Source organism: Amaranthus tricolor, chromosome 6 (assembly GCF_026212465.1).
Source record: "Amaranthus tricolor cultivar Red isolate AtriRed21 chromosome 6, ASM2621246v1, whole genome shotgun sequence".
NCBI lineage: Eukaryota > Viridiplantae > Streptophyta > Magnoliopsida > Caryophyllales > Amaranthaceae > Amaranthus > Amaranthus tricolor.
Genome location: NC_080052.1, coordinates 9,756,776 through 9,781,722, shown reverse-complemented (window position 1 = coordinate 9,781,722; position 24,947 = coordinate 9,756,776). Strand labels below are relative to the sequence as shown.

The window sequence follows — 24,947 nt, the reverse complement described above, 5'->3', positions numbered from 1 at the left end:
TGAGACGGGGCGCCTGATGGATATTCACGCAAGGCTGGTTTATCAAAATCAGTCTCTTGTAAGCAAGTCTCGGATAATTTGAATAAATTCAAGATCTTATTATCCGCGGCTAAAATTTATAAGCTCCGCTCAGAGAGACGGGCCAGGATAGCGAGGGATTGGTTGACGTCGGATGAGCCTGAAGCGTCAAGTTTCTTGGGGGATCTGACGGCGGAGATGATGGACGCCAGCTCCATGATTTAGGTATCAACTTCGATTCTCTCCGTCAAATGGCTAATCAAAAGGGAGACAAAGCTTTGAGCAACCTGGCTTCTGCTTTGGAACGAGAGGCAGTGGTATTAGTTGATCCTAGTTGGGACGCGGAGGAGGAGAAGGCTTGGTCGGAGAAGGTTGATGAGGGAGCTGAAAAGGAGGCTTTGTGCCTTGACTTAGATAAATTCACCCTATCTCATCCTTCGGCCCCAGATATCTCTGAGAGCTTGGCGCTTTCTAAGCTGGAGAGTTTGTGCTTGAACCTGTCTAATTTAATAATTGATGAAGGAAAAAACCTCCAGAGCTTGTCCAAGGAATTGTCTGAGATCAAAATGGAGCCGTTTAATATTGAAGATTTCGTAAGCTTTTCTCCGAATCTTGACGAGGGAGGGGCCGGGTCTCCAAAGCCGCTACGTCACGAACCCGAGGAGGATGTCGACACATTTTTGAACGATGTTTGATCATTCAAAGTTGTAATTTGAACTTGTTGTAATGGCCAATGTATGGCCAAATATTTTTGGGGGTCTGAAAATTCAGACTTTGTAATTTGAATGCTAATTTGTTTGATAGTTTACATATTTATGCCGGATAATCTTGTGACGTTTTGCCGCGGATATATTCGGAATGCTTTGAATACCGTTATGAATCCTTCTTTAGGTGTCCGACTTACAGACCACGGATTCTTGCCGACCAAAAAAGAAAACACTGTTTTCAAAATCACTTGAATAAATTTGATCATTGGACCCTCCTCAAGGGGTCCGACTTATGAATGTCACTGATTTTTGCCGGATTTATAGAAAACATTGATTTTAAAAAGATTACTTAAATTAATTTGATCATGGGACTCCTTTCAAGGGGTCCGACTCATAGACGCCACTAATTTCTTTCGAGTTTATAAAAAACACTGATTTTAACAAGATTTGCAATAAGGAGGTTTAGTGGATGCCGAGTATGTCCGACAACTTTACGTCTGAAAACTAGATGATAATGAGAAGGTAGAATATAATACCGAATACTTGTGAATGCTGAAACTTGAAGTTGGATAGTCTGAAAATGCTGTGTAATACCCCAGATTTAGCTTGAAAAAGGGATTGATAGACTACTCATATCAACAAGATGCATCTTCTTTTCATGGGAGCTTATTTGCTAAAAACTGCACAATTAAGCGTGCTTGGTGTAGAGCAATCTTAGGATGGGTGACCTCCTGGGAAGTTTTCTCGGGCGCGCACGAGTGAAGCCAAAGTGCGCTGGAAAGACTTGTGTTGGTTTGTGGGGCTAGTCGACAGTCTTCATGAATAGTCACTGGTGGTCCGTTGGGCCAGGGTGTTACAGAAAAACTTCTGCTATATTGATATTGAAATTGTAATCGAAAACGAAAATGATAACACCAAGTGAAAATGAAAATGATAACACGAACGAAAATGATAACACAACTTGACTGATACTTGAATGAGACTGGTGATTGTTGATGCTGATAGATTCTTTGCCATGTTTTATCTGTGGCCTCTTGCAAATCTTGTTAAATGAAGTATTTCTTCAAGTGATCTCCATTCCATGGGCAGGGTAATTTCTTCCCCTTCATGTCTTCTAATTCGAACGTCCCCAGTTTAATGGCGCGGGTAATTTTGAATGGGCCATCCTAGTTGGCTCCTAGCTTTCCTTTCTCTGCTATCTTTCCTATAGCTTCGATTTTGCGGAGGACGAAGTTGCCAACTTGAATACGTTTGGTTTTGACATGACGGTTGAAGTTGCGAATCATTTTCTATTTTTGGGCTACCGATCTTAACAGTGCATTTCCCCTTGTTTCTGGTAGCAAATCCAAGTTTGTTCTTTTTTGTTGTTCGTTCTCGCTATGTGAGTGATAGGTGACTCTTGTGGATGGTATACCAATTTCTACTGGAAGTATGGCTTCAGACCCGTATACCAGGGAAAAGGGGGTATGTCCTGTTGCTTCTTTAATTTTCGTTCTACTTGCCCACAAGTTCCCGGGTTGTTCTTCATCCCACGTTCCTTTTACCCCTTCTATTTTCTTTTTGATGCCGTTCAAAATTTTTTTGTTTGCCGACTCGACTTGGCCATTGGTTTGAGGTCGAGACACTGAACTAAATCGGATTTGAATGTTGAACCTGTCGCAATACTCTATTGTGTTCTTACTGATGAATTGTTTTCCATTGTCTGTAATGATTACGCGAGGAATGCCATATCTCGTGATGATATTTCGCCATATGAACTGACAAACTTGTTAGTCTGTGATAGAGCTAAGGGCCTCGGCTTCCACTTACTTGGTGAAGTAATCGATGGCCACGATAATGAACTTTCGTTGTCCCTTTGCAGGTGGGAAGGGGCCAAGGAGATCTATACCCCATTTTAAATCTAAGTGTGTTCTTCCTAATCACACTTACATCACAAGGAGATCTATACCCCATTTGTCGAAGGGCAAGACGGCTTGTATGGCGAAAAGGTAGTTAGATGGCTTTCTTCTTACTTTTGAGTGGTACTGGCATTGGGGGCAACGTTTGATCAATGTTTCGGCGTCACTCTTGAGGGATGGCTAGTAGTATCCGCTTCTAAGGACCTTGCTTACTACAGTTCGTACTCCCTGGTGTATTCCGTATCCACCTTCGTGTATTTCACGAAGGATGTAGTTTCCTTCTTCAGGGGAAACACACTTCAGAAAGGGATGTGTGTATGATTTTTTGTAGAGCGTTTCTTCATGGAGTTCAAACCATCCGGCCTTCTTTTGGAGTAGTTTTGCTTGACTTTCATCTTGGGGGAGTGTCTGATTTTGCAATATCTGATATAGGGTTCTATTCATGTCTCTGACCTATTGATGGTATTGACCATGAAGTTAATATTGGGGTTAGGGAGCACCTCCCAGATGATATCACGAGCCGCGTATGTTTCCGCTGAACTGACAAGTTTTGCCAGGGAGTCGGCTTGTGCATTTTGGAATCTTGGGATGTAAACCAATGTGAATTTGTCGAATTTTTTGAAAATTCTTTTACTTTCTGCAAATACATCTTCATGCTATCATCTTTGGCTTCAAACTTCCCGTTTACCTGTCCGACTATCAGTTGGGAATCGGAGAAAGTGTATAGTGTTTTAGCCCCCGCTTAATAGCAGATTTTGAGCCATAAGAGTAGTGCTTCATATTCTGCTTCATTGTTAGAGGTCGCAAATTTGAATATGACCGCCCTTTCCATACGAACCCCGGCGGAAGATACAATTAGAAGTCTCGCTCCGCTTGTGGATTGTGTAGAGGACCCGTCTACATATAACTTCCATTCTTGGTTGGCTTCAAGATGATGGGGAATAGTACTTTCGGCAATGAAGTCAGCTAGGGCTTGAGCTTTGATTGTCGTTCGTGGCTCATATTCAATGCCAAAGTCTGCTAGTTGATTGGCCCAGTCAATGACGCGGCTTGATTTGGCTTTTCCTTCCGGAATCTTCTTCAAGGGTTGACTGGTTCTTACCGTGATCTGATGTGATTGGAAGTATGGTTTCAATTTCCTGCTTGCCATCACAACTGCGAATAAAACCTTCTCCATTTCACTATAGTTTCCCTCCGAGCCTCGGAAAGCACGGCTCACGTAATATACAGGGAGTTGTTTCTTTTCTCTTTCAGCGACTAGTACTCCTGACAGGGAGTATTCAGAGACCGAGATGTATAAGACTAGTTTTTCTCCAATGGTAGGTGAAACCAGTTTTGGTACAGAGGACAGATGTTCTTTAACTGGCGGAAGGAATCCTCGGCTCCACTTGTCCATTCGAACTTGCTTTGTTTGAGAGTTTTAAAGAAGGGCAAACATTTGTCTGCTGATTTGGACATAAATCTCCCAAAAGCGGCCACACATCCTGTTAGTTTTTGAACTTCTTTCACGGATATAGGGGACTTCATATCTCGAATTGCACGGATCTTATCGGGGTTTGCTTATATACCCCTTTCGTTCACAAGAAAGCCAAGGCACTTCCCTCCGGAGACCCCAAAAACGCACTTGTCAGGATTAAGTCGCATTTGGTGTCTTCAGAGGGTTATGAATGTTTCGCGTATGTCCGCGGCAAGTTCAGATGCCCGCTTGCTTTTTGTGATCATGTCGTCCACGTATACTTCCAAGTTTCGGCCTATCTGAGACTGGAAGACTTTGTTGACCATTCTTTGATAAGTGGCTACGACATTTTTAAACCCAAAGGGCATAACCTTGTAGCAGTACACCCTGGCACTTGTAATGAATGCAGTGTGCGGCTGGTCTTCTGTGGCTAAAGGGATTTGATGGTAACCCGCATTAGCATTCATGAAGCTCAATAGGGCGTGGCTTGCCGTGGTATCCACCAACCAATCTATCTATGGGAGAGGATAATCATCTTTCGGACATGCCTTGTTTAGGTCTATAAAGTCAACGCACATCCTCCATTTCCCATTTGACTTTTTGACGTGGACGACGTTGGAAAGCCAATCGGAGTATTTGCATTTCCGAATGAATCCTACTTTTAGCATTTTTTCCACTTCTTCTTTGGCGACCCAATTCTCTCTTTCCCTTGATGTCGCAGCTTCTGTTTCATGGGTTTGTAGCCTGGCTTTATGTCAAGTTTGTGGCACATAACACTTGGGGGTATGCCAGGCATCTCTTCCGTAGAAAAAGCGAAGATGTCACGAAACTCAGCGATGGTAGCCAGGATATCCTACTTTACCGTATCTGGAAGATCTTTTCTTATTTTGATTGGTTTCCCCTCGAATACCTCTACCTCCTCATGTCGTTCCACCAGGTGAGGCCTTTCGTGTGTGTTGGGGTTGTCCATATACACACTCATGACGGATGAAGACTTCTATTCCCTTTCTCTTTTAGAGGGGATGACGGAAGTTCCTCACTTCAAGGTGTTGATGAGGCATTGGCGGGCCATTACCTGGTCTCCCTTAAGAATGCCAACTTGTCCGTCGTCTTGCTCGAATTGCAACAAAAGTTGATGAGGGAAGATTGCGGCTTTGATTTTGTTGATGAGGGGGAGTCCCATAATGGCATTGTAGGAGAATGTCAGATCCACCACCGTGAATCGTATGGGCATTGTTCTGCTTCTGTTTCTTTCCCTAACTCAAACAGAGAGTATGATTGTTCCCAAGGGTATGACTTGATTTCCTCCGAACCCGATCAAAGGTTTATCGAGGGGCTGCAAGTGGTTTTCTCTGAATTTCATTTATCTAAGGCATTCAATGGTTATAAGATCGGCTGTGTTTCCGGTATCCACCAATACTTGCCTCACCTTCATTTGCCCAATCTTGAGGGTAACCACCAAAGGATCGGTGTGTGGTTGTTGTAGCGGTTGGGAAGTAGTAGCATCGAATCTCATGATCGGCCCATTTGATGTGGTCTTTGGTGGTCCTTTGAGCAGAGTATGGACGCTGTCTTTTGCAGCGCGGATAGTAGGGTATTCTTCGGAGTAGCCGCCAAAAATCATGTTGATGGTCCCTTGTGTGTTGGGACTTTCGCGTCTAGCGTCATCTCTTCTGAGAGATCTGCGTTTCTGGTTCCAAGGTCTTCTTTCTGTGTCGTTTCATATGCCATAGTCTTTCCGATTGATGAACCGTGTTAACTTCCCCTCGTCGGCTAGCTGATGTTGGATACGCTTGAGTTCGCGACATTGGGCCAAGGCATGGCCATGTTCCTTGTGGTAATCACACCACAAATTGTAGATGTGACAATCAGAGGGGGTGGTAGTAGGAGGTGGAGTTGGCAACTCGTCCCAGATGGCGAAGAATATGTCTTTCCTGTTTTGGTTGAACATCAGATCGTTACCTCCGTCGATTAAGTTCCGTGTCCTGGTTTCCCCTTCTGTGGCGTACACATGTCTGGATCTTGGAGGTCCCATATCTGATGGGGGTTTCGGACGACGCGGAATGTAGTTTATATCCCTCTTTGATGAGTGTTTCTCTCTGTTCCTTGAGGATTGGTGGGAGGATATTGGATCCTTTTTCTCTGACTTTTCGCTTTTTGGGGTATGTGCCTGACATATCTCAGAGGCCGTGATATAGCTTTTGTTTCATGGCCTTCGCATATGTCTTCACTTGACTTTCGATCAACTGGAACTTCAACCTTTGAGCCTTCATTCCGTTTGATCAGGGCGTTCAAGGCGACTGATTCTTCTAAATTCGTTACTTCCAGCACCGCCTCATGGAATGTCTTCAAATATGATGATATGGATTCCCCTTCCAATTGCGTTATGCTGAGTAAGTGGAAGTTTGATTTCTCTGCCTTCTGGATGCTACAAAGTGACCAAGGAATTTGCTCTCTAATTGGGCAAAAGTATGGATACTTTCCACTGGAAGCTAGAGAAGTGTACCATGTCAAGGCTACTCCTGTGAGAGTAGTTGGGAAGAATTTGCACCACAACGCTGGGTTGGTGGTGTACAGCAACATTAAATTTTTGTATGCCATTAAGTGCTCTTCCGGGCAAGATGTTCCACTGAAGGCCGCTATATTCAGGATCTTTATTTTCGCCGGGTTAGGGGTATTCAGTACTTTCGGAGCCAACAGGGAGCTTATTGGCATGGGATCTTCATGAAGATTATCCCCGCTAGTCTCATTCCGCGACGTTATGAGGGGGCTAGTGGGATGGCTAGATCCCGTGAGTTGCGCTTTCTTCCTTTCTTCCCTTCTTTTGTCCACCAATGATTGAGCGCTTTCAGATATCCTCTGCTTCTTGATTTCCAGGTAAGTACGGGCATCTCGGGAGGCAGTTTTGGATTCACCGTCTTGGGAGTCAGCTCTATTAAGGCTTCTATTGGTCTTGGATCTCTCTCGTCTCTTCTTATTTCTTTTGCTGGAACGTGACATTCCTGAGTTCCCATCCTGAGGTTCGTGAGATTTCGGTATCTCTTTGTGGGGTTCGATCCGTTCTTGCAGATTCTTTATTTGGTCCGCCATGTCTTCCAATGCTCGATGTTAAGCAGGGTTATTATTATTTATGAAGGCGCGGAGTTGTTCGGAGAAGGCAGCAGTGAGGTTTCGTGCTAGCATCTCCGGATCACGGCGAGTCACGGCTTGATTGTTAGCGTCCCGCAGAAGTGTCTGTATCTGTGCTGTGCACGGTAGCGGTTTGCGTTGGATTTCTTTTGGGAGCCATGACTTTTTATTCTGTCCCCACAGATGGCGCCAAACTGTTTCGTTTGTGAAACGAGGAACTGCGAGGCACTTTAGATACTTGAGGTAGAAGTGTTATCGCGAGCAACAATCGGCAGAATGGAAGTGACCTGAATTCCTGCAACACAACAGGTTAGCCTTGCCCGGGGGTGATCTCCCGGAAAACCCCTCCGACGCTCTAGTTAGAACGGAGATGAGAGATTAATGAATAAACGATTATAGATTGAATGCAGGAATATAGATGTCGGGGCAGAAGTTGCTTGTATTTGGGTAGGTTAATGAAGAGGATTGTGAGTGAGGACTTTTGAGGAGCTTTGATAAGGTATTTTTCACTGCCCTGTTATTGATGTTGGCTGCCTCTATTTATAATGGTCGAGAAGAAATTATTTCTGGGAGAGAGAGTAGATCATCATGGGTATGATGGATGGTAGTGGGTAGTTACTTTAGGGTTAGGGAAGTTACTACCTTAGTGACCAAGCAAGGTGGTTAAAAAATTCAGAAAAAGCCCTTTGACCAAGAGTCAAGGTCAACCAAAAAGTCAAGGGGTATTAAGGTAATATGACGTTAATAATTAAATAAATAAATGAGAAAAAAAATGTTACCATAACAATAATTATTCTAATTACTCTAATAATATGTTTTATCGTTAACTATGATTGGAAACCTTATGGCGTTCATCAACAAAAGCTTCATTATCTACACATTTCAACGATTACACTCACACCGTCGGATAGTTCCAAACTCCCAGTTAATTAATGTTTAAAGAAGCGCAATTTTATGTCGTTATGTTTTGCAATGACGATTGATAAGAATTAGGGACATTCACCAACTCATGTTAGTTTAAATCTACTTAATACTCTCTTTGGTCATAGACAATTTTACGTCGTAGTTTCTAAAGTGACTAGCAGAAAAGGTCTAATAATCCTCAAAGATGATAAGTATATAATCACACAGATAATATCTTATATCAAAAAGTGTTTCAAAACCTCTAGACCATAATTTAGATTTTAAAGACTTAAAAATACACAACTTCAAATTTTATCATTCTTTGATTAATAATCATTAAATCAATATATATACTTGCATTACTATTCATATGCAAGTGTCTTTTAGATATTTGATAGATCACAATTATATTGAATAATATTCAGTAGTGCATATTATATAAAAAATAACTTGATAAGGATATTGTGAACCTGCACTATTATTTAAAACAATAATTTTCATAAATAAATAATTAAATAAACTTTGTGCATTGCACGGGTTTTTACACTAGTATATATATAATCGAATATTGGATCGAAAAAATTTTTACATCATCAAATAATTTTGCTCTTCACCGAGCTAAAATGATGTAATAATTATTAGGAAAATTTACAAAAAAACTACCTAATCTATAGCACATTTTGCAAAAAACTACCTAATCTATGTTTTTTTTGTAAAAAGCTATCTTATATGATATTTTTGTTTTCAAAAGACTACCACTTGACGAAAACCGTTAGTGTACCGTCAAGAGGGGCATTGACTTTGCATGTGAGTAGCATGTGGCTTCATTAAATGTACCATTTTCTCCATAGATTTTCTTTATTTACCTCCAATTTCCTAATTATACCTATGTTCTCTGCATATATACACTGTCTTCTTAGTTCTTCTTTTCTTTCTTTTATTGTACTTTTATTAATCACTTCAATTACATCATGCCTTCATCATTTTCAATAGAAAATCCCAAAGTTGATAAGTTTTGTTGATAAATTTTCAAAGATTAAGTTCTTGATTTTAGCGGTAAATGTTAGAGTAATCATCTTCATTACTTTGAATTTGATAAAACTTTTGGAGAAATTTGGAGAAGATAGAGCATAATCTGATACTCCAACATTATTTTTCACTCTTCTTATTTCTTCTTTTCCACTTCTTAATTTAGTTGAATTTGAGGTAACTTTCGGGGAAATTTAGGGAAGAACTACACTACTTTGATTATTTTCATTTTGGGTTTTTTAGTTATTAAAGTTTTGAACTTTAATTGATGAAATTGGAGGAATTTTGGGTGTAATTGGATTAGTTTTAGTGTCATTAATTTTTAATGTTTTCAACTTGAATCAATAAAAGTTGAGAGATTTCTGAGGATTTATGAGAATCAATTTGTATGCTTAAATTATGTGGAAGAACCTAATTTTTTCATGATGGGTAATATGAAAAATACCACACACAACCACCCTTACTCACTCAATCACCCTCAAGATCCAACTTCAATTGGTGACCCTAACCTGGGGCAGGTTAGGTTGATTGGTTGGTTAGAGGGGTAGGTTGGATTTGCTGACTGAAGTTGGGTGTTGAGTGATGCTTGAGCATGTGAGGGTGGTTGCAGTAATGGTGGGTCGGTGGTACTAGGTGGGTGTGGCTGTGGGAACGGTTTACCAGTAGGTGTGAGTAAATATTAAGATTTTTCCTTTTATTTAAAAAAAAAAATATTTTTTCTTAAATATTTAAAAAAAAATACAAGGATCAATTGGATAATACCACTTGGACAATTGAACATCTCAAATTGGTCTGAATGCTAAAAGAAACGATCAGGTGTCTATCACATGCGAAGTCAAAGATCCACTTGACAGTAAACTAATAGCTTCCGTCAAGTGGTAGTCTTTTACAAATAAAATATTATATAAAGTAGTCTTTTGTAAAAAAATTTTAAATTATGTAGTTTTTTTTTTTTTTTTTTGTAAAAGATGCTAATTTTTTTTTTGTAATTTTAATGAGAATGAAGAAGCGTTAAGTTTGACTTACTTATTTTTTTTGAATTAAAAAGTTTAGCTTACTTTTTCGAGACTATTCCTAGAATATTGCAAATCAAACAATTAATTCCCACTTTGCTTGAAATGGGAAATTATTTCGGTACTATTTCGCCATTCGTTCCTCCAACTTCCATTACCACTCCTCCTCCACATCCGTCCCCTCCGCAAAGGATCATCACATATCAGCGTGCTAGTCAACGACGAGCTCCTGCTCTTAATGTCATTGCGGAGGTTGGTGCGCAAAACAAAAGGGGCCGGGGGTTGTAGTTTGAAAAATTTTGTATATTCTTATATGACTTGAACTTCTTGTATGACTTTCCATAATTGTAATGTATCTTTGCATTATTTTCAAAATTATTTTTTTCAAATCAAGCCGGTTCGTAATTTATTATTATGGAATAGATGGTATTGAACTAGTTTAATGCATGTTGCGTTCACTATTTTAAAATGAAAGAAAAAAAAATTCAGGCCACAAGCAAACCGCCACATGAAGTGGCGGTTTACCAGGGACCAAACCGCCACTTGAGATGGCGGTTTGCTGCTGAAGGCAAACCGCCATCTCAAGTGGCGGTTTTGTCTGAAAAATAAGAAAAAAAATAAATTTCCACGTGGACGATATTGTAGAAAATACTTTCCCACATAATGCAAATGCAAAGTGGGAATTATTTTCTTTTAGCCATAATATGGAAAAGATTCTACTTTTTCAGGTATAAAGTTAAAAAGAAGTAGAGGACTGAAATTAGCATTCGTTTCATTGATAAGTTCCACAGAATGAGAAACACAGGGTTATACAAAAACCAAAAGAAGAAGAGAGAAAAGAGAAAGAGGAGAGAGGAAAGATGAGTACTCCATTGACTTGTTCATCCTCATTTGTACTTCCAATTCCAAAGCTTTCTCTCTCTAAATTTCCACCTTTCTATTTCTACCGTTTCCCTTCCCGTCATCCCATTCAACTCAGAGCATCTGCTGTTACCCTTGATTTACCGGTAATGCTTACTCTTATGTTTTCTCTTTTTTTGGTTGATTTTGTTTTTTTGATTATCGAATTCGACTATTTTATGATTTATGACTATCGATATTCGGTATTTACTGGGATTTGGGTTGATCTTGATTACTACTCCCTCTGTTTAATTGATTTTTCTTCACGATACATGAATAGCTCTGTCTTCGATTTTCATAACATAGCAAAACCAAAGCGAACGGAGGAGTATTTGTATAATTGATTTGTGACTAATATAAACCGAAATTTAGTTGAAAAGAACAGGACCATATTTTCTTAGGGTTGTTGGCAATTCAGTAAAAACTTTCTTTGAAATTCATTCGTCACAATTGATTGCTCGTTCAAATGTAAGCAGGAATAGCAACAATGATTACATCAACTTTTTAGGATCTTAAGTTTTCAATGACCCTCCAATTGTACATAGGTTTACCTACTAGCAACCATATGGTATATCAGTTTGGGAATCAGCTTACTAAGCCATTATTATAGTTTAATGTGTAAATTGTTAAACATTTAAAATAGAATTCCGACCTCTTCAAAGTGTTAATGGTGAAATCTGTTGAATTAGAATGAAAGTAATACTCCGTCCGTGCTGAAATAGTTGTCAATTTTTGCACAAGAGTTTGATGGGTAGGATCTAGCTTTTAAGGAGTATCAAGAATTTACACAAAGTTTTGTTGGGTAAACTGAACCGCACACTCAATCAACACACCAAAGAGCATATAGGAGCTTTCGGCCACCAAGGGGACACGTTTCAATAGTCCCTATATTACCCTTGAATTATCACCAAGAACCTTGCTTCTTTATTTATAGATGTTGTAGGAGTGCTTACAATGAATCACATGCCTAAACCCCTAGACTTTTGTGTAACTCCTACATTAAACTTAACAGTGATGTATGAGTTTTCTGTAGTTACAAATTTTATTGATGCTTCTAAAACCGTCTTATGAAAGAAGATTATAAGCTTGATAAGTATTTCAATAAAGAGGCCTTTATTTTTCCTTATAATTGAAGAGTTAAACTTTTCATTGATGAAGAATATAACGGCTTGGTGATCCTCATAAAGATGATGTGTAAACGATTCTTAACTTTATAAATTAAGATGAAGCTCTGAAACATGAGACAGTTCATAAACATAGAACTATAATCAGAACCTTTGACAATATTCCCTATGTTGTCCTTAAATTTATCTATTAGAATCGAAGCATGGATTTGACTGGATGTTGTTCTTCATGGGAATCTTCTTGTATATTTGTCATGATGGAATTCACATCATGAGCTCATCCAAGCAAGAGCGGGAGCAATGGCAAGCTAAGATTGGGAAGCAAGGCAACATCACTAGTTGGGCTTACACTCGGAAAAGCAAGCAATAAGTAGATTGTATGAGCATTGAGTAGTGTATTTGAGGATATACTTTGCTCATGTGAGCAACCTAAAGGCTTGGGTGAGGAAGGATGCAGCAGCGAGGCCTAATATTGGAGTTGAAAAGTGGTCGAGTGAGCATCAACTGTTAGGATGAGCACGTTGCCCGAATAGTGGTCCAAAGTGCACAAAAAGATCTGCTATGGCACAATCATAGCGTGGGATTGATCTAGAAGGTTGTTTGGACAAGCTTGGTGAGTGTTCGAACGAGCAATTAGTGTTCGTAACAGTACAATCCGTTGGACCCTCGTGAGTTGCGCTAAGGATGGATTGGCGATTTTATGGTCATAAAGGATCAAGGAATCTGAATTTTGAGGGATTAAAGACGACATCTCGAAGCCAAGAGAAGAGTGTGGTGATCGTTGAAGTATGTTAAGTTGTGGGATAAGCTCATGTGTGTGAAATCCTAAGAGAAACTCTAATAAAATAATAGAAAGGAAGAACCACCAGAGAGAGAGAGAGAGTGATTTTTGTGGAAGATTGCTTCATTGTTGATGGGTAAGAGTTGGTAATAAGATAGCTTAGTGAATCTAGTTGATTACTCAAAGCCTCAAACTATTTGCAAACACTGGATGTCTGGAGAGAGCTATAAGAGTGTTTGTAATCTAATTGTATGAGGCAAACATATATGTTCGTGAGGTTGTATTTATGTTGTAATGGAGCGTATAATTACATAAAAGAAATAGAAACCTGTGACATGTTCATACTAACAAAAAAGTGAAATTTTTTCATAATCATTAGGTAGTGTTGAAAAAGAAAAAAGATTTTCAAGTAGTTTTTGGCAACAAGAAAATTGTTAAGATACTTTTTAACAAAAACTTCATCTTTGTAAATATTTTAGACAAAAAATTTATTCAAGATAGTTGATGATAAAAATCAATTTTTATAGGTAATTTTTGACAAATTTTTAATTCTTTTATCAATTATTTTTTTACCTTAACATTATTATTTTACAGATGAGTTTTTTTTTTTTTTTTTTTTTTTTTTTTTTTTTTTTTTTTTTTTTTTTACAAAAAAATAGTAATAGAACAATGAGATTTTTTCTGAATATAAGTACAAATATTGGAGTTAATAGTTACTAGATTATACCACATTAGATGGTGTTGTACGTACATAGCCTCTATTTTCTTTGAGATGACCCAGATTACATGTTATATTAGTTCTGGGATTTCAAGAAACATTCTATCTCTGATTTCATGTTTGCTAATGGTGTTGGGTAAGGCTTTCTTACCACAAATCGCTTATACCTTATGTGTTCTGTTTGAAATTTCAGAAAACTACTTCAGCTATATCTGCTGAACAAAAGGAAATCTTGTCTTGTCCAATATGTTATGAACCATTGATAAGGAGGGGTCCCTCAGGCCTGAATCTGTAAGTTCGGATGCAGAACATGCATACACCTGAGAACTCTTTGTTAATTGTGGTCAAAACCTTTAATTTATCATGCATTATGATTTTCAGGGAAGCAATCTACAGGTCTGGCTTTAAATGTCGAACGTGCAACAAGTCATACTCAAGTAAGAACATATACTTGGATCTTACAGTGACTGCAAGCTCAGAGGAATATGCAGAAAAGAACCCCACTAGCACAGAACTATTCCGGTAAATGTCCATATATAGCTCCCTTATATTGGAATCTACTTGCAGCAACATACCTCCAACGTTTCTTCTGATTTAATAGATATGCACTACTGAATGTGCTGTCATGCAGAACTTTTCTGCTTCCTTCACATAGATAAATATATCGACTTTCCATCTGAACTAGTAACATCATTTTGCCATCTGTTTTCTAGACTGATCATATTCCTCTTGCCCCTACTATTTGCCACTTATTACTTCATTGTCAAACCAGTTACTTCTCATTTGTTGATATTTGTTTAGCTGTCTGAGTTAATTCTGATTCTAACTTTCCAACAAAACAGGAGTCCAGTTGTATCTTTTCTGTATGAACGGGGATGGCGCCAAAATTTTAATCGAAGTGGTTTTCCAGGTCCAGAGGAAGAGGTTATTCCTCGTACTTGAACCACTTTTGACAAGTAAAAGTTTGAAAAGTAATTTTAGAGAAGATTCATTGACTAGGTGGAACTGTTGCGATGCATCATTCAGTTGGTACAGGACTATCCTGTGTTTCTATCATAAATTTGTTTATAAAATGAATTTATTGGTTTGGCTCAGTTTAAAATGGCTCAAGAGTACTTCAAGCCAGCTGAAGGTGGCCTACTAGTTGATATTAGCTGTGGGAGTGGGCTGTTTTCTCGAAAATTCGCCAAGTGTGGTAGCTATTCAGGGGTGATTGCACTGGACTTCTCTGAAAATATGCTTCGTCAATGTTATGATTTCACTAAGAGGGAGGACCCCACTTTATCTAAGTAAGCTTCTCTTTGTTTATATTGCTCTTGTCTGTCTTAATTGAGCTTTTTGATATATAAAACCATGGCTGCTTTTCTTATTTTTAGCCACAAGTGACTTTGCAGCAATCTCGCTCTTGTGAGGGCAGATGTGGTTAGGCTACCATTTCCATCTGCCTCAATTGATGCCATTCATGCTGGTGCTGCATTGCATTGCTGGCCATCTCCTTCAAATGCAGTGAGTTTTATGTTTTGCAAGTTATTGAATTCTGTTGATCCTTTTAGGCCTTCCTAGAGATGAGATGCAACATTCATGAATTTCTGCTTCTCTCTTTTTGTAACATGTTGGCTTAAGAGAGGAATAAACAGAAATTTGGTTCTGTGCAATATGAGATCAAGCATTGCTTGTGTTATTTTACATGGAACAGATGTGTATCTTTTGATTTGCATGTAGGCTGAACACAGTAAGGATGTTTGATCAAGGCAATCTAATCTAGATAACATTTCTCATAAAGTAGCTTAAATTTTTGAATTTAGGAAAAAGAGGTCCACACATTAATTTGTGGGTGGGCTTACTTATCTTGGTCGTGGTTGCTTAATGATTGACCAAAGAGATTTTTACTCTTTACAAGTGATGTCCCATAATCATAATGATATGATATCACCAATTCTTAGTTGTTGCTTTTTCTGGTGAAAAAATGTTTAGAACCATATGTACATTTTGCAAGATTTTTAGTCAGTTCTTTTGGAAATAATCTGATAAGTGAGATGGTATATATGTCAGATTGCTGAAATCACCCGTGTATTGCGAAGTGGAGGTGTTTTCGTGGGAACTACTTTTCTCAGATATACGTCTTCAACACCACCACTACTAAGGCCTTTAAGAGAGGTATATTATGTTGCTTGTATAAATTTTTACTGTAGTTGATGCTCTTTGAGATTTCCTTGTGTTTATGTGGATACTTTCGATGTTGTTCATGCATAAAATATTTTCTTATACACCTGCTTTGTATTATATATAAGACAGATAATTCAACAATGTTGAACTTTATTATACATCAGCTTTTAGGCTTTTTAATGCCTTGAGAACAGCTACAAGATAATGTCATGACTTAGTAATGTTATGTAATCTATCTCTAGAAGAGGAAATTTGAAGACAAGGGGAAAAGAGGGAGAGCGTTGTATGAACATTCTTTTATTATTATTATTATTATTATTTTTGAATTGGGTGTAAGGGTTGAGAGATGGAAAACTTATTCAAGGGATTTTTGTTTCCTTTGCTCTTTTGTGTTGTGTTTGGATTGAGGAAATTGGAGGGAAAGAAAAAAGATGGACTTAAAGGGTTAGGCTTTCCTTTGTTTGGAAACCAATTATGAAGGGGGCTGGTGAATTCGAAAGTTATTTTAAGGGATTAACTTTCTCGATTTTGTCAATAATTAAATCTTTGCAAAGCAAAAAATTGGAATGAATATGATATATTCACCATCAAGTTGGTTAAAAGACTAGTTTGTCATTCATAATTTTCATTGAAAACTTAAAACATACTAACCCTTCCACACGATTTTCCATTTTCTTATCCACATTTCCCTAGTATATCTCTCGGTTCTCTTCTTATTTCTCTCCCTTCAATTTCCCTACCCTTCTAAACAACAAAATGTATTGTTTTCATTATTTCCAGCTTTTCCCTTTCGTTCATCTCCTTTCCCTTCTATATCCTTATCCAAACACGGTGTTAGTGATATTAATTACATCTAGAGGTGAAAGATTTGGAAAGTTATTTCTCATGTTCTTTTCCCCTTCCCTTCACTCTTTATCCTCTTCTTCACTCCTCAAATCTTGACCTTCCTGAAAAAAATATTATCTGAACCCATGTTATATATAATCAGATTACCATGAACTTGTTTATCCATCATTTTAACTGAAGCTACACTGCACCTTGTGGACAAAACTAATTTTCGCTAAAATTTCTTTCGATTAGATCATTGTGAAGGACATATATATTGATGCTCTTTTGCATTTGAAGGGTACAAAAAATGTGTTCATGAAGATTACATATAAATTTTTCCTTTAGATGTATGCTTCAAGGCTGGCTAATATCATCTTCGAAACAAGCTGGTTGCTTCATTTTAAAAGATTTTGAACTTGTAATGCAAGGATATGTTTATCGTGAAACATGAATAATTATATAAATTGGGCTGTTAGCTTTAGTTGATTGAAACTGTTGGCTGGTTTGCTTAGCTGAAAGAATTTTTAGTTGTTATGCCAAATGTTGAAAAGATGTTCGGTTAAAATTTTTTGCTGGGAGAAAAGTAGCCTAAAAGCTAGCTTAAAAAGTATTTACCAAAAATATTTTTTTGCTGTTTGACCAACCAAAAACTAAAAAGCTAATTGTCAAACACCCCCAATATAAAAGTGGCAGTTAAGAGGAACACTTTTCCTAGTTTTGAAACCAAAAGTGAATGTTTTCGTGTTGGTCCTTTTTAGAGGTGTTTAAAAGGAGTTAAAAACTATGTAAAAGTCAATGTGGAAATGAGACCTGAATTTGAATCAACCCAACACCTCTAGTCTTTTTACAACATATCATTACCTCATTGCCTCGTGATTCATATCCAAGGGGAGTTGCGGGTGGTTGGATCGAATGTAGGAAAATTTTCTTCAAGAACTACATAAAAGTTAATTTGGGCAATCATCATTGATATTTTCACGAAAATAACAAGTGCAAATGATTTAATAAACCATTTTACTAGAGTTTGCAATAATAGAAAACAAAAGAGATATAAATTTTTGGCTCTATCAAAAATAATATATTTTAAATCTTATATATATATATATATATATATATATATATATATATATATATATATATATATATATATATATATATATTTCATTCTTGAGTATTCATATTCCTCAAGTGCTTCCTGATATGTGGATCATATTTGGTACGCTGTCTCATCCTTGTGTGAATTTCGTCAGCGGATTGTGCAGACCTACAGTTACCTAATAGAGTCGGAGATAGAGGACTTGTGTAAATCTTGCGGCCTTGTCAACTACTCATGCAAGATTCAACAATCTTTTATCATCTTCTCTGCACAGAAGCCCTGAATTTCTTTGTCAACAATCTTTTCCTTTTTGTACTTATTTTTATTTAGATTATTATTGATCCATGTCTTAATATTCAAATAGGACTCAAGTTTTGAAATAAGACTTTAAACCATCATTGTATATCTTTCAATAAATTAATTTTCTAACCTTAATTAATGGTTGGTATTGGCAGAGTCGTGGACAGTGTATTTAGCTGATTATGATAGATTAATGGTTTTCTCGGGCGATGAGTCAGGAAAGGGGACTAAATAATAGATATTTCCCTCGTCTGTGTATATATATATATATATATATATATATATATATATATATATATATATATATATATATATATATATATATATATATATATATATATATATATATATATATATATATATATATATATATATATATATATATATATATTTATTTATTTATTTATTCTGGCGAATTGTGTACAACAATAATATTGTTAGAGCCTTATTGACGGACCTTCAACAATTTTTGTGGAATTATCTACTTGATCATACTAATTACTAAAATAAATTTTAGAAGGGGCCAACTAAGAAATTTATACATTAAAAAATTTAGGAGAAATGTACTAATTTTTCATGTTACTTCAAGTACTCGTGTCGAATATTTAACACTCGAATATGGGTACAACATTTGTACAATTTATTTTGGACAAAAGATTTAGCCAATTTGGACAAATACCAATATTGGATATGAGCTGACGAGCCCAAATAAGAGAGCTAGCAAGCCGACTAAGATGGAGTCTGTACGCTGAGATAGACTTGTATTAGGTTGACATCAGTTGTAATTAACTAATTAAGGTTTTAGATTGAACCCCAATCAAAAGGACAGAAGGTTGAGAATACCCACCTTCCAAGGGTTCAAATGCTGATGTGGATGATCCCTATTGGCTTTAGAAATTTCATTTGTTGGCTAGATTATCTTGAGACTTGTACAGAGCTACTTGGTTTCATTTCCCAGATTTTGCTCTACTTCTTTTGAGTACCTAAGCTTGTCTGCGCAGTCTGAATACTGTCACTTAGTGTTACATCCTTTATATTTGTCTTTCTTATATATAAATGATAGAAGCACCTTTTTTCCTGGATTCTGAGAGTTATAATAAGCAGTATTCATCCTATCAAAATAGTTTTAGGTCGAATTATTTTTAGTGACGTTACTTTAAATCGGATCATTCATGATGTGACCGTTTTATAATCGTACATAAAAAGGAGGCATTCATGACAGTGAGGAAATACAATGTATGTTGAAGTAAGAATAGTGTATCTAATTAAGATGTAATGAAATGAATGAAGCCTTGTGAAGTGGGAGTGAGCATTCTGAAAATATAAAAATAATGATGATAATAAGATATAATAAGTAAAACATAATAAGCAGAGTGAAGTGATGATCTGTTTTTGAAAAGATAAAAGCACATTGACTAAACTTAAGGACAGCTGAATACTGAGGGAGTAGCAGTAACATTGTAACATTGTCATGTGAGATCCTTTTGAAGGACAAAACAAAGTTTGTGAGTGTCATATACTAAGTTAGTTGTTGCATTGAGATCTATTCCTGCTCCTGCTCTTCTGCATCTTTATACCAGGATTAATTTGGATACCTCATGTTTTACTTTGTACATTCTACTTTATTCTTGCATTTATGACTCACTCTTCATTATCATTCTCCAACTTGTTTTTATTACTCCTTAATCCTTATTATTATTCATCCTTTCCAAGAATTCTACTGCAACATCATCATCATACCCAACACTCAAGAAGTGTTTGTTGTTTAGTTCGGAGTTATTTAATGTTATTGAAAAATTAAATGTATATTTGTGAGTGTTATTGACTATGATCATAGTTAATAATCACCAAATTGTAGTGTTTTTGATTAAAAAGTAATAAAACCTGATTATGCTGTAATACCGTCAATCATGATGATGATGATGATCATCCTCTGTCTATAGCTTTAGAGTAGATTGATTTTTGACCATTGACCAGCTTAAAATAATGACATTATAGAGACTAGAAACAATACCATATATTAAGGTAGTACTCTGGAAATGAAATGAAAGGAGTTAAATATGGAGGAATATTGATGAGTCCGAGAACCACTCATATGCTGAGCTCAGACTCTATTTATTAATTAATGTGAAGAGCTATGCTATACTCGTACTCACTTTGTGTTTAAGTCTTTCAACAATAGGGATATCTATTTAAGCATTATTATTTTATAAAAATACAATTCCTCAGTTTCATTATACTTACTACATTTAACTTTTTAAACAATTTAATATGTTATTTTGTTTATTTATATATTAAAATCTAAAAATTATAAAAAATTAATATTATGAAAGTATGCGATTAAATGATTCAAACAAGATCCAAGTTGACTACGTTTTTACTTGCACATTAGCCGCAATACAGAAAATAAGCTTGAATGATGAATAGTGTCCATATCTGAAATATAACAAACATTTCAGAACAGAAGAAATATTATTTTTATCTTATTTGTTCTTTTCGTTTGGAATATGGGAAGAGATCATAGAGGATTATAGAGTATTGAAGTATTCCAATGACATGTAACTATTGATTGTTGATGAATATTTTCTATGAAAATCATAATTGTAATTATAGATGTGGGAAAAAAATTAAGAGTGTCTTGAAATTTATTAAGAGGGAGGGGTATAATTAAAAGGAGGAAATTACGTTCATTTTTGGAATAAAATTGCAAATAGTAATCTCCTTTTAGTGAAGTGTGTTTGATAAATGATGTTATTTTTTCAAAATGTATGTCTCAAAATAGAAAGGTTTATAATGGTAAAAGCTTTATGAAATTTCCATTTTGAAAAAAATGAGAAAAATACATAACAAAAAATGGAGTATCATGTATTAATCGATAAATATTTCGAGTAAAATAAAGAGTCTAAATTGAATAAATGTAGAGTAAGATCTAAAATTAATTTTTTTTTGTCTTTTTAAATTTGAATGCATATATAACTACATCATACAATTTAATAAAAATTCTGTAAAATTTCACATGGCATTCTCATAATGATTGCTCAATGAAATAACTATTATCAAAGTTAACATCAACTTATTCCATAACATATGAGTAGTATATCACAATTAGATATGTTCTTTTAAATTTTCTTGAAATTTTATATTTTTGAGTAAAAGCTACAAATTATTTCACATTATAGTTTCTTAGCATATATATTTGTGTTTTTATGTTGGAATATTTGCTAATTAATTAAGTTTCTTTATTAAATTATTAATTTTTAAAATATTTTATCTAGAAATAAAAGATACATGATAGTCAAAAATTATTTTGAGTATGACAAAAGAAATCATTATGATAACGCTTTTGAAAGATTACCTAGATTTTCCTTAATAAGTATGAGAATTTTAATTAATATTTATATTAACAACTGAATTTATTTTCATTAAATGCACTATATATTCTAAATTTCTATCTATTTTATAAGAAATATTATAATTTTATACTAATAAATGTATTGCATCTCTGTTTAAAATTCATATTTATACATACTTTTATACTAACAATTTCGTGCATTGCACGAGTTTCTATATTAGTATTGAATAATGATGAAGTCACCATGTTTGTAGAACAAAAAAATACAAGAGTGTTTGACGATTGATTATTAGATAATGAATGTTGGTTGTTAGGCGTTGACTTAGCTATTAAACCAATTGTACTTGTCAACTATTAAAGGTAATATTTGGTAAAATAATTATTTGATACTGACTGTTTATTAGAGTAAAAAAGTGACTTACAAACTAAAAATTAATTAAAAAAATTATTTGAGATTATTTTACCCTTGTTTTAAAATTCAGCTTTTTAATTAACACAAAAGCGATTTATGAAACAACGTTTTGACCAATTTAGAAGCGATTTGCCTAAAGTCAAAAGACAACTAATTAGGTCAACAAAAGTAATTTGCTTAAAGAAAGTGTACATGTGTTTAGAGAAGCTAAGGAAGTAATTGTAGAAAGGGGGCATAGGATCCCTTGCACGTGAGGCTCATCCATGCAATAATAGTTGGTCTCTTCCTTTAGGCTTTTGATGGCACGTGAGGTTAGCAACTAATCTGCTAAAACCTGTATAGGTCTCACACTTGTTTACTTGTTTTTGCAACCTTAGCGGCATATCAGTAGCTTCTTTTGATTATGAATGCTTTTAATTTGCAGCTGCTTTCTTTTCTAAGATTACTTCACTTTTTTTTAGTTTGTTTCTTTTATTTTATTATAATTCATTTTATCATTCTTAGTTACAGTATCTTTTAATATCATCAACTCAATTTAAATAGCGTTACTGTCTCGTAATCTTTGTACAAAATCTAATTATTGTAATTTGTTAGAGACAGGAGAAAGTCTAATATACTAATGGCCCGTTTGGTTGGTGGTAGTAAACGATAGTAATGAGAATGATAGTTAGTGTAATTTTGGTTAAAAAATCTCTTGGCTATCTTTATGGTCATGCTTATCCAGCTTCAATCATCTTATCTTTTTTCATAATATTCATTCTAATGTATTACCAATGGGAGATGTGGTATTCAGTGGTAATTGAAATTTGTAAATAAAAAAACTGTTTTGTGATCAAAGTTTCAACACCATGAGAATGACATGAAACTTTTGATGAAATTTTATATTATAAATTATTCTCATTACCACTATTTAGTACCACTAATCGAATATGGGATGAGCATTTTGTGGTGGGTAATGAAAAAAATACCTTACTTAGCCTTTTGGGCTACAGAGTGATAAAAGCTTCATTTTCATAGTGTCACACACACGTGTACTTCTCTACCTTACTAAAACTCCATGTTTAGGAAAAGTCTTTCCTTTTCAAGATTTATTTTTTTAAATAAATCTATCAAATAAACTGTCACAAATCTTAATAAACACTACAAAAAGGCTACCGAATACTGACCACACATTACTGATCACACATCTTGATAAATATGTAGAAGTATTTTGGAACTACAATATAACCATCAACTTAAATTTACCATGTTAAGTGTATGTTTAATACTAGAGAAATTCTTATATTATAAAAAGTTATAATTATTAATATATATTGTTTGGATATTGAAAATTAGAAGTGTTGTAGACACTTGAAATATCTGAATACGAAGAGTAATTGGAGACAACTTTTAATATTTTGGAAGTGCTTATAATCCTGCTTGAGAAGAGACTTCGAATCGTGCAATCACAACGGTTGCGTTGCTCGGGGTAGTTTCTCGGAAAGCCCTTTCGACACTCAAGTCAGTCTGGGAATAGAAATCAATGAGAGATGATTGATATCTAAGTAAGAGTTAAATTAGCGGATCTTAGGATGAATTATGAAGTATTATTAAAATAAATATGATGACTTAAATAACATATGTTTGACTGTACATTTCGGGAGAGTAACAGTAATAATTATGAGCTTAGGGTAAAAATAATTAATTGTGAGGTATTCATAGGAACAATTAGAAGGATGTTTAAGTACTTCATTGTAAAGAAGTAGTGGGTTTCATGGGAATCATAGAGATCATGGCTCATGTGGGTTTGTAACGGGGGATCAGGGTTTTGAAGAGGGATGTTTAAGTAATTCATTGAAATGAAGCCCACATAGCAGCTAATTAGGTTTAGGTAACAGGGTATTTCAGTAATTTAACCGTATACATAAAATAAATAAATGTTATGTAGAACATTTAGCCCACGCATGAAGGATGAAATGAAAGAGACGCCTAGTTGAATTAAAGCATCTTTCTTTATGCCAAAATAATTCTCTCCTATGATTGATATGATGTTCAATGTGAAGATTGAAACCTCAGAAGATATTGATGTCTCGGAAAAATTGAGATGTCTCGGAAAGTTGCCCAATCATGTGTCCTGCTCATAAAAGTGAATCCTTCAATTCAAACGTTTATTGTTCGGGAAATGGGGTCCGAATTTGAGAAAGCTCGGATCCAAAAGGGTTCTTCCCAAATTTAAGCCACGGATGATCCGAGGCATGGTCATGAAATTACAGTGCTTTTCTAGCCCCACTTTCATCCCAGGGGCTAAAATAGGGTCCGAATCACCTATAACTCGGACAAGATCTGTCTCAGCTATGTATCATATTTAGAATATTTTATCTTAATATTCATCTTGAAACTAAAAAGAGGGTCCAATGTTTTGCTGTTTCGGACCATGCATGTTTCGAATGTTTTTCACACTTAAACAAAATAGCCCTAATTTTCCCTCTTGGGCTAAAAAAGTGGATCCGACTTTATGATAACTCAGGTCACTAATGGTGAGGATACCCCTGGATACTTAGAATATTTTTTCTTTTCATTTCTGGGATAAAAAATAGGGTTCGATTTTTTAATGTCAAGGACCAATGCTGACACGGTCATGTGAAATACTTAGAAAATTTTAACCCTAGTTTCACTCTTTAGGCTAAAAATAGGGTCAGACTTTTCTAAGATACGAACCTAATAAAACTCGAATCATTTCCTACACTTAGACAAACTTAGCCTTGTTATTGAATTTGGAGCCCAAAAATAGGTTTCGACTTTTCACATCTTGAACTGATGATATCAAGGTTATTTTTCCATACTTATAGAAATTTAGACTTGAACCCATCCTCAAGGCTAATAAAGGGTCCGACTTTTGATATGTTCTGACATGAATAGTGATTATGAGGTAGGTAAGTATTTTTTTTTTGTTATGAAGAGTGATTTTGGACTGTTTTTTATTATCCTCAAAGTTTTTTCATTTTCAAAGTTTTTCCCTCTTTAAAACTTTGTTTTAGTGATTATGAGGTAGGTAAGCATTTATTTTTTATATGTTCTGACACAGAAAATTTTTCTGATAAGAATTGCATAATTGGATCTTTAGTCAGGTATGCTTTA

The 24,947-nt window shown here is 35.6% G+C and overlaps 1 protein-coding gene across 1 annotated transcript; it reads left to right on the top strand.

Moving 5' to 3' along the window:
* The first annotated feature begins 10,838 nt into the window (after window positions 1-10,838).
* LOC130816036 (uncharacterized methyltransferase At2g41040, chloroplastic) lies at window positions 10,839-18,222 on the top strand. The gene is made up of 8 exons (XM_057682607.1): window positions 10,839-11,160; window positions 13,870-13,967; window positions 14,058-14,198; window positions 14,519-14,600; window positions 14,772-14,965; window positions 15,071-15,182; window positions 15,729-15,833; window positions 17,921-18,222. Exons 1-8 carry the CDS (start codon window positions 11,014-11,016, stop codon window positions 18,047-18,049), a joined length of 1,008 nt encoding a protein of 335 aa, XP_057538590.1. The 5' UTR covers window positions 10,839-11,013; the 3' UTR covers window positions 18,050-18,222.
* The last annotated feature ends 6,725 nt before the right edge of the window (window positions 18,223-24,947 follow it).

Bases quoted from the DNA above. Each gene is read 5' to 3' on its own strand.
- LOC130816036 (XM_057682607.1), top strand. From the start codon at position 11,014: ATGAGTACTCCATTGACTTGTTCATCCTCATTTGTACTTCCAATTCCA. The intron at 14,601-14,771 runs GTTATTCCTCGT...GGTTTGGCTCAG, and splicing joins TTCCAGGTCCAGAGGAAGAG to TTTAAAATGGCTCAAGAGTA. The intron at 15,183-15,728 runs GTGAGTTTTATG...TATATATGTCAG, and splicing joins GGCCATCTCCTTCAAATGCA to ATTGCTGAAATCACCCGTGT.